Source organism: Mercurialis annua, linkage group LG6 (genome assembly GCF_937616625.2).
Source record: "Mercurialis annua linkage group LG6, ddMerAnnu1.2, whole genome shotgun sequence".
Taxonomy (NCBI): Eukaryota; Viridiplantae; Streptophyta; class Magnoliopsida; order Malpighiales; family Euphorbiaceae; genus Mercurialis; species Mercurialis annua.
In genome coordinates, this window is record NC_065575.1 from 9,068,419 (window position 1) to 9,078,541 (window position 10,123).

The window sequence follows — 10,123 nt, forward strand, 5'->3', positions numbered from 1 at the left end:
AAATTTATATTTTTTGGTTTTTATTTTTTATTATAATTGATATATAAATTAATAAATTTCATACAATATATAAATATGCTAAAACATATATAAAAATATTTATTAGACATTTATTATTTAAATTAGAATTAATTTTATGATAAAAAAATAAAAATTAGAAAGTAAAATATTTCTAACTGACCGAACCAAACCGAAATTTTTGATTCGGTTTGATGTAAGTCAAAATTAAAATTCGGTCCGGTTTGAGATTTTTATCAAATTTCGGTGTTCGGTTTGTTCTGTTCGGTGACCGAATCTACCGAATTAACCGAGTGCACAACTCTACTTGAAATGCTTGAATACAAGTACATGGACTCTTAAATGATTAAAAACGAAAAAAAATAATTTTTAAATGGACTTTTATAAAAATTATAATTAAACCTTATATTTGAACTCTTATAGTTTCAAAATATGAATAATAATGAAATTATTTAATTATCTTGATACTCTTAATGTAGCGGAGCGGGGTTCGGCAACCGCTCGCCCAGACTTATGGAGACCTCTATTCTGTGAAGATTTGAAAAATGTGGAGTCGTCACCTAACTCAGTTAGAAAATGTCTATTCTACCGACTGGATAACCTCACGCGCTTATGGATGAGATTATCATAAGTCGGACCAAAAGACCGAGTTCGTGGAGATTCCACCGAATCTCGCGTACATGACTTATCGATTACGTTTATTATCTACTGGGTAAAATTTGATTATGTTTCATCTCAACATTCATGCAATTCACGGTATGATTTGCTAGAAATTAAACACAGATGAAAGCGATAAAGGAACTCAATCAAGACGTGCATATGACTCGATCTGGCATGTGAGGCATGTAGCAATTACTCCTAGGCATACGTCTAACCCTGGTGGTGCTTATCATGTATCGAATAATGGCTGGTTTGGATGTGTTTTACATGCATAAAGCTTAAACCGAATGTCTAAGTGTGGTTGATTTTATTATTAGTCATCTTGAATAACCTATACAACCTCTATTTACATTCTCATGACAGTTCTAAAATTTTTAGGTGATTTGTTGTATTTTCTAGATTTGATTACTAAATTAACGTGATTTGTCGTTTAGCCTGTTAATATTTGGATTTAGTCAATGCTTTTGGAAAGCTTTTAAACAATATCAACATACACAAAGGGCAGGTGATAAACATACAACGTTTGAAATATTTTTAAATCTCGTAAACCGGAGAGTGTCTAACACTTTATGTGATTTGACTATCGAGGTTGTTGGAATTGAAACTCAGTTAGAACACGAAGTTCTTTGTCTCGTCGATACATATTCACTGATTAGAACCGGGGTCGATTCCGAGTTCAGACGAACCCGAAATCGCGTTTGGAAGTTGCTTTTATTTGGTTGTGGGCTTCGAGGTCTAATTGGCTTAGGAGATTAAAAGTTTGGTCTTCGAGGTCAGAAATAAATTGAGACAGGCCTATTACAAGCTACAAACAGACTCTACAACAAAATATACGCGTGGGCTCAAAAGGGATTCAATTTCAAGTCAAACGAACCCAGAAACACGAAAATAAGGTCGAACTGGAGTCTAGAAGATCGGGGAGTCAATGGATTAGGGAGCAGAGATGATCACGACACTAATGTCAGTCCCGGCGGCGGCACTACATAGTGCAGGCGGCGCCACTATGGTCTAGCGGCAGCGCCAATACTAGGGAGGACATTGGTTCGTCGTTTTGTCTCGGGAATCATGCAAAACATCTCAAAAACATGTTAAACGCACAAAGAAATACTTTAGAACATATTGGAATTGAAATATGATGTCTAAAACTGTATTAAACACCCTTAAAACATAAGTTTCAAGCTGATATTATGGCTATCATGTCAAAACAACTAAGAAAACAAAAAGTATAACAACCATGACAATTTGAACCTAACATGCATTCTAAGCACCGAAACTGAATGAAATCTAGATACGATGTATAAAATACGTGAAAACAACCTAATAACATGTTTCTAATCAATTTTCATAGAAATCATGGCAAAAACATTAAAATTAGCAGTTATGATAATTATACTATACGTAAATCTAATCATGCATCCTAGATTTACGAGATCTAACAGATCTAAAATAAACATGGCCAAAGTGATAAAAGGATGAATATTCGGTCCTCAAAAATACCGTTATGAGTCCCTGCCTTATTTTCGGGTGATGATGTGGAATCCAGCTTCAGATCAATGTGCAGCACTACATTCTTGAGTGATTTAAGTGTTTTAGTTTAGTTTGATAGACTGGTATGTGTGTTTGGCTGGGGGGGTATAGGGGTTCGGCCACCACTAAGTTCATAGGGTTTGGGGTTGCGTTTTTGTGTTTCTGGTCAGGTCAATTTTTTTGACCTTTAGCTAGGATGTGATAATAGACCCCTAACATACCATTATCACTTTTTACTTGTACGGAAAATAGGCGTCTACATTTATTATTTATAATAATTAATACTTTTATTTTTTTTGTTTGCAAATTGGACGATATATTATCTTTTAATTTTTTTTCGTTAATACTTTAATTCTTTCATCCATTTTTATGTTAGTAAATTAAATTAAAGGACTTTATTCATGGAATGAAATTTAAGGTCTGCCTCTAAATTCATTTTTAATATAAGTATAAATAAAAATTATATTCTTATGAGATTTTTAATAATTTAATTTAATTTCAAATATTTATTTATTCTTAAAAAAATAAGAGAAGTAAGGAGATTTTAAAAATTAAATTAATAATATAAACTAAAATCATTAAGCCAATAAGAGAAGTAAGGCGATTTTAAGAATTAAAATATTAAGGCTAAATATACAAAAAAAAAAAAACAAACCCCTTTAAGTTTTTAAAAAGAGCACACAAGTCTTTTAAATTTTTTTTTGCCATTTGAACTCTCTTAAAGTTTTTCAAATAGTGCAAAAAAAAAAAACAATCCATTCAATTTTTTTTAATGAACATATAAGTTTTTTTAGTTTTTTTTGCTACTTAATCCCTCATATATTTTGTTATTTCTGTTTTTTTTTTCCAGTTTTGCATGCTTTTGAGTGATTTTTGTACCTTCTGTCTTTTTTTAATTAAATCATTTGACAGATTAGTCGATTAACATAAAAAAATGGAAGAATTAATATGTTAACCGAAAATTAAAATGGTTGACCATTTTGAAAAATTATGTCATTTGTGAGGAGTGTTAAAATAATTTACTTTTAAATTTACAAAAAATTTATATTTTTACAGTTGAACTAATTTAAAAGTCCTTTTGTTCAGTTTTTTCTGGTTTAAAATGGTAAAACTAACCAATGAACCATAATTCGGCTTTTATAAGCGCTGAATAGCAAATTATTAGGTCGTGTATTTAATTCTTATCACAAGCGCTCTTCCTCCCTAATTATCAAAAAAAAAAATATAATGGAAGTATTACAATTTAGTTTTATGTAGAGAAATCAAAATGAATTAACCTTTGATTTATTATCAAACTGGTTGAACCAACTGGCCCAGTCCAATTCTTACAAACCGGTTACAAATCAATGGCTAATAATCACCCATTCCCCCTGACATTTACCCTAAACTTCACTAAACTCTCTATACTTTCAAAAGCTTCCCTAAACCCCCCAACCTTAATGGTGGCGCTCATTCACAACCCTTATGGACAAAAATATCCCTATAACCGTCTTTTCTTTGGCTGCTATCGTTAAAAAAAAAATTGGCGGCGCCACATCAGCTGACACATCACCAAAATACCCTAAAAATTTGAAAAACCCCAAATACCCCAAATTTATATTTAATAAAAAAAATCTAATTCAAACCCAAACCACCACCCGATCCAAACCCACCCGCCCACTCCGGTCGTCTTTTCAAGTTTTTCTGTTCTCAAGAATAGAAATTTTCTGTTCTTGAGAACAAATCTCAAAAACAGAAAATTTATGTCAGTTGAGTTGAGAACAGATAATCTGTTCTCGGGAACAGAAAATTTATGTTCTTCAGAACAGATAATTTGTTCTCAGGAACAGATTATTTGTTCCCGAGAACAAATAGAAATTTGTTCTCCAAAAACAGATTTGACCGGTGGGTGGCGACGTTGGTGGCAGAGGGCGGCGACATCGGTGGCGGAGAGCGGCGGCAGGTGGTGATGGATAGGTTGATAAGATGGGTTGGGTTTGATTTAGTGTGGTTGGATTAAAATATTTCAGAAATATTTTGGGTGGTTTAATTTTTTTTTTTTGGATATTTGGTGATATGTCAGTTGACATCTGGCACTGCCATTTTTTTTTATATAATTACAGCCGCCGAAAAATAAGGAGTATTTTCGTCTATAAGAGCCATTAATGGCGCCACCATAAAATCCGGGGATTTAGAGAAATTTTTAAAAATATAGAAATTTTAGTGAAGTTTAAGGTAAAGGTTAAGGAGAATGGGTGATTATTAGCCCAAATCAATCAAGGTGCCATTCCAAAAATCCATTAGCAAGAGAAGCATGCAAGTTGACTTGTGGAACTAATGCATCATGCATGAATACATTTTTTTTTCAACATATGCTACATGTGCTTAATGGATTAAGCAAATGTAAAGACAATAATTATCAACCATTAATCTTTTTATTATTATAATTATCATAAACTAAAGAAACCTAGATTCAATTTAGAATCTCCAGCATAATTACATAGACTTTGATTTTGCCGTACTTGGTCACATGGACATGAATGAAAATACAGTTAATACCCAACTTAAAATTTGAACATAAAGATCCATGACCTATTGAGACATTTTTAATAACTTCTCCAAATGTCTCCATTTTACTTAATTAACTAAACATCTTATTGAACAATATTTCACATTTTGCATATACAAAACCCTCTTTGCATGGATTTGATGAACACACTAAAAGATTGTAGTTATTTCAACTATTCAACTTTACCAAATGGAGTCCAAATTGAATGGTTGCTCCTGCTGTTGCTGCTCAGGCACCGAATCTAAAACCTTCGAAGAAGAAGAAGAAGCTTGAAAATTAGAAGTTAAATCAGTAATATTACTTCCAATTAACTGATAATTAGGGATAACCCCTTGTGCAAGAAATGAGTATTCATTAGCTGCCCTTTGTTGATAGCTTCTCAGCTGTAGTGCCTTGAGAATCAAGGAATTCATATTCAAATTTGTGTTCATATTTATATTATTGTTGTATGATTGGGCTGAGATGGTATTGAAGCCATTATTGTATGATGAATTCACAATGCTATTTAGGTTTGGTAACTCAATATTAATATCTCCAAACTCATTATTTGCAATTGAATTGGTATCACATGGAGATCCTAATGATTGCTGTGAAGATGATGTTTGCTGTGGTTTTTTGGCTGCTGGTGAGCTCTTTTGAAATATTCTGCATACTACCCATTCCTCCTGCAATAAATGGAAAATTCCCAAGAAAAATTTTCAGTTTCTTACAATTAAGAATTATTATAGATAGAAAAATTTTAAGATAATTAATCATGGAAGTCACTGAATTTTTGTAATACTTCATTTTGGTCATGATACTTTGATTTGTTTCAATTTAGTTATTAAACCTTAATTTGTTTGCAGAAAGAATATTTTATGTGATTTTAAGCCAAGTGTTTCTTTCTTTTTTTGATGAATAGTATTTATATTAGGCCACAAGAAGTGGCAAAAGCCAGTTCAGAGGGCAATCACTGAACTTTCATAATAATTCAACACAGATTGTTATATAGACAACATCATGGTATGCAATTTTCTGTTGCAAAACAATTAAAATTTAGCCATTAAACTGAATCATATTAAAGTATTATGACAAAAATGAATTATTAAAATTTAGTGACTCGCAAATTGAATGTCTAGAATTGCTTTTAAGTTTATTTTACTTTTCTTCTCAAAAAAAAAGTTTATTTTATTTTCAGAACATACAGTGTGACTACACTCTTTAATGTATATTTTTAAAATATAGCTGAATACTATTAATTTATATAGGCTTAATTATCCAAAAATATCTCACCTTTTTTATTTTCTGGGTATGACCCAAACTTCCAATATCGTTAAATCTAGCTTGTTTTTTAGTTTTCAGTTTCAATTGTAGTCATTTGTTCAAATTAGAGTATAATAAAATTCAAATTAGCTCTTCATAATGTTTCATATTGTTCCAATTTGTTTTTTTACCATCAATAATTTCAAACATGACCGAAGAGCATGTTTTACTTTTTTTCTGTTCTAATTTAAACAAATGACTACAATTGAACCTGAAAATTTAAAAATGGGATAAAATTGGCGATTTTAAAAGTTTAGACTATATAAAAAGGGGTATTTTTAAATAACTAAGTCATTTATAAATTATACATTTTTCTACATTATGAATGTAAGAGTGAAATTTTTGGTAATTTCATGTTTTGGTAATTCCTTTAAAAAAAATAGTCATTGTATATATATTGTAATTCGATACGAAAGTTTCAAATTGGGATTTTTTTTTAAATGTAATAATAACAATAATAATAATAATAATAATAATAATAATAATAATAATAATAATAATAATAATAATAATAATAATAGTACCTTAGTAGGCTTGAAAAGATGCTTATTTTCTAGTCTATATTCATGCATAACCCAATTACTTTTTTCACCCTTGGGAGCTCTACCCTTGTAAAAAACTAGGGTTTTCTTCATTCCGACGAGCACTCCTCCTCGAAATATTTCCTTGTCCTTCCCCGTGGTTTTCCAGTAGCCAGCTTCTGTGGCTCTATTCGTTCGAAGTCCCGTCGGATATTTTCTGTCTCTCAAGCTAAAGAAATACCATTCTTTCTCTCCCATTGAAGCTTTTCCTGCAACGGGGAGTAACTTATAAGTTTTTCCGATGGCTTATTACTTGCCGAGTAGATGATGGGAAAACACTTGTTTTTCAATTTTGTCAAGTTTTCTAAAAATGAATGTCCATTTGAAATAAAATATACATTTTAATAATCTTTTAGAATCCATAATACTACATGTTGTTTGGTTATCTAAATTAAAAATTAAAAATTTGATTCGTAATGTAAAAACACGGGTTAAAATATTTTGCATATACCAAATTATAGGTCTTTTACACTTTGCTAACCAATGTTTCATTTATTAAATTTTGGTAATTTATGTTTTAATTTTATGAGGTTATTCATTTATTTCAGGTCAAGTTTTACTCACATGACAATATAAAATTATTTTATAACACCACTTGACCATATAAGAACGCCATATAAACAAAATGATAGAATAAACTGACACGCGGAGGATTATATTATTAAAAAAACTACACATAAAGGACATATCATTAGATTTCCTTTTCTATGTAAATAAAATTTTGTCTAAGTAACCTCTCGTTGTAACGAAAATGAAAGTTTGGATATCAAAATGTAACAAATAAACCGTTGATTACCAAAGTAAAAGCCTATAGTTCTATAACCGCAAAATATTTTAATCCGTAAAAACACTATAATTTAATAACCGTAAATATTTTTAACCCGATAATGCGCGTGAGAAGTTAGTAGTAAACATACCAGGGAGATCCCAAGGTTCAGACTTGTTAAGATCAACATCTACAATAGCCTTCGAAGTAAAACTGATATTAGAAACCTTTGTTGTTAGATAATACGTAATAAGCTCTTCATCTGTCGGGTGAAATCTGAATCCCGGAGGAAGATTTTCTTCCATAACTCTCAACAATTCAACAGCTTATTTATGTGAAAGTAGAAGAATAACAAAAAAGAAACGGATAATTTCTTGAAACCAAACAATATTAAGGATTATAATTATGACATCAATCCAACAAGAAAGAGTCGTATCAAGCTTCTATTTATTCAAGAAGAAGCAGCCCATGGCTAGCTAGGGTGCATTATTTATTCTTGATAATTACAGCTAACACTTTGACTATATTATGTTGCATGCACTTATATTTACTAAAATGCCATCTTCATTTCATGGAAATTTTGCCTATAATATTACAAAAACGCCCCTTGACTGTAAAAAAACACACAACTAAAATGGCATAAGTTGATGGTAGGGTTAAAAACATTTGTGGTTTGGAATTATCAATCTTTTACCGAACGGTAATCCTTGTTTCATTTGTTATGTTTTAATCGCTAATTTTTTATTTTTATTTAAACTGAAGATTATTATAGTAACTCAGGTCAAAAAATGTTTACCTGGTTTGCGTGGTAATCCAGCGTGTCTATTGTCATGTCATATGAACGATTTTTAACCTGAATTGCTATAATAACCTCTCGTTGATGAAAAAAAAATTAATTGTGAAAATATAACAAATATGAAACAATGATATTTGTTCTTTGAAAGACTTATAATTCATTAACCGTATAAACTTTTAAGACCCGTAATGGTCTAATTATTCAAAAAAACAATTCCATTTTTGCATATTTTTACTGATTCTAACTAACTGTCTCAATTGAATTAATCGACTCTTTTAAAAATTATTATCTTTTCTTGAATAATCGGATGAATCTATCCACAATAGAATTAGACTAAGATAATTCAATGGGATGTAAACAGTTTATTATTCTCCTTTTAAAATATTTATTGCTTGGGTAAATGAGAGTTTTGTAGCAATAATTAGAGGGTTAAGACTTGAAAGTTACAGATGATGATTTGTTTAAGTAAAAATAGGTTTTCAAATCTAAGTTCCTGCCCAACCACCTTCACCCATTTCTACCCACCAAACCCCTCATTCCAGTGAGAACATATCACTACTGTTCTTAATTACCAATATATTATTGACACTTAATTTTCTTTCTTACATAAGCTGGTTTTAGCATTTGTTTTTTGATAAATTATTTAGTCCGATTCTCTGCCCTAAACATCTTAACTACTATATATCATGTAGTATTTTAAATTTTATAATGCATGATGTGATGGTTAGACATTGTATAATAATTAAACTGTACAGTTTTAGATCACAATATGATAATTTTTTTTAGCAAACAATATAACAATTTGCTGCTTAATCTTATATAAGATTGATAAACATTAAATCTGTGATAGATTTTATAGTTTAACCAAATATATAAATCCAAGATTGTTTTTGATATGTTGGAACTCAATGAATCCGTGAGCTTACTGCTACACACATGACATATAAACCTATAAATAAATTCAAGATTTCTTTTGATATGTTGGAACTCAATGAATCCGTGAGACACACATGACTTATAAACTTATGGCCTATTTGTTCAGTGTTAGTTGTTAATTGTTGTTGATTATTATTTGCTATTATATTTGTCGCATTTTGCCATTTCACATAAATAAAGAAAGTGAAAAATGTGTCTTGATTATATATGCTCTTTTTTTTCTTGGGCTTTTTACACAATCAACCAACATTGGCTAAATCTTTACTTTTATACGGGTCATATTTTCAGCTATCTAAACTACCATGTGCGGACAAAATTCTTACTTTTATACGGATTGTATATATTTAACTCTAATAGTAGAGACATAATAATTTCACTTTTTTTCTCTCTCCTCATTATTCAATTCTCTCTTCCTTTCAACTCAATTTTCTCTCTCTTCACTCATGTTTCTTTCTTTCACTCTCAGGTCACCTCTTTTTTACCGTTCTCCGCCGTCTTCCGCTGCGTCGTCCTCTGTTCCTCCGCTCCTCCGTCATCGTTCTCATCATCGTCTTCTTCGTCATCTTCGCCAACAATATCATCTCCTCTACTCGTCGTCGTCATCTATTTGATTTCAGATCTACAATTTATTCATTCTTTTTCTTCTTCTTCTTTTTTATTTTCAGATTTACAACTTTTTTACTGTTATTTCACCATTAAACATGTATAAAGATTATATTTTAAGAATATAATGCTAATTTCATGTTATGTAATATAAATTTATGGTTATATGTAATAAATTTTTATTATTTCTGCATTTTTTTTGTGTTTGGTTGTATTTATGTGTTTTTTTATTTTGCAGTTCGATTTATTGATGATGGTTGATTGCTGAAATATTATAATATTACAGTGTTGTTGATTTTATGTTGATTTTGTGTTGATAATCAGTTGGTATTCCTTGATTTTAACGTCGGAAAAAAAATTAATTTTTTTTGGCAAATTAGATAATT

General features: G+C 30.4%; 1 protein-coding gene across 1 annotated transcript; it reads right to left on the reverse strand.

Moving 5' to 3' along the window:
- Positions 1–4,600: 4,600 nt before the first annotated feature.
- Positions 4,601–7,854, reverse strand: LOC126686282 (NAC domain-containing protein 100). Its single transcript, XM_050380319.1, has 3 exons — positions 7,554–7,854; positions 6,580–6,845; positions 4,601–5,418 (listed from the first exon to the last, which is right to left on the reverse strand). The coding sequence occupies exons 1-3, from the start codon at positions 7,705–7,707 to the stop codon at positions 4,936–4,938; spliced, it is 903 nt and encodes a 300-aa protein (XP_050236276.1). The 5' UTR covers positions 7,708–7,854; the 3' UTR covers positions 4,601–4,935.
- Positions 7,855–10,123: the final 2,269 nt, after the last annotated feature.

Bases quoted from the DNA above. Each gene is read 5' to 3' on its own strand.
- LOC126686282 (XM_050380319.1), bottom strand. From the start codon at position 7,707: ATGGAAGAAAATCTTCCTCCGGGATTCAGATTTCACCCGACAGATGAA. The intron at 6,846-7,553 runs GTATGTTTACTA...TCCCCGTTGCAG, and splicing joins TGAACCTTGGGATCTCCCTG to GAAAAGCTTCAATGGGAGAG. The intron at 5,419-6,579 runs GTACTATTATTA...CATTTATTGCAG, and splicing joins ATCTTTTCAAGCCTACTAAG to GAGGAATGGGTAGTATGCAG.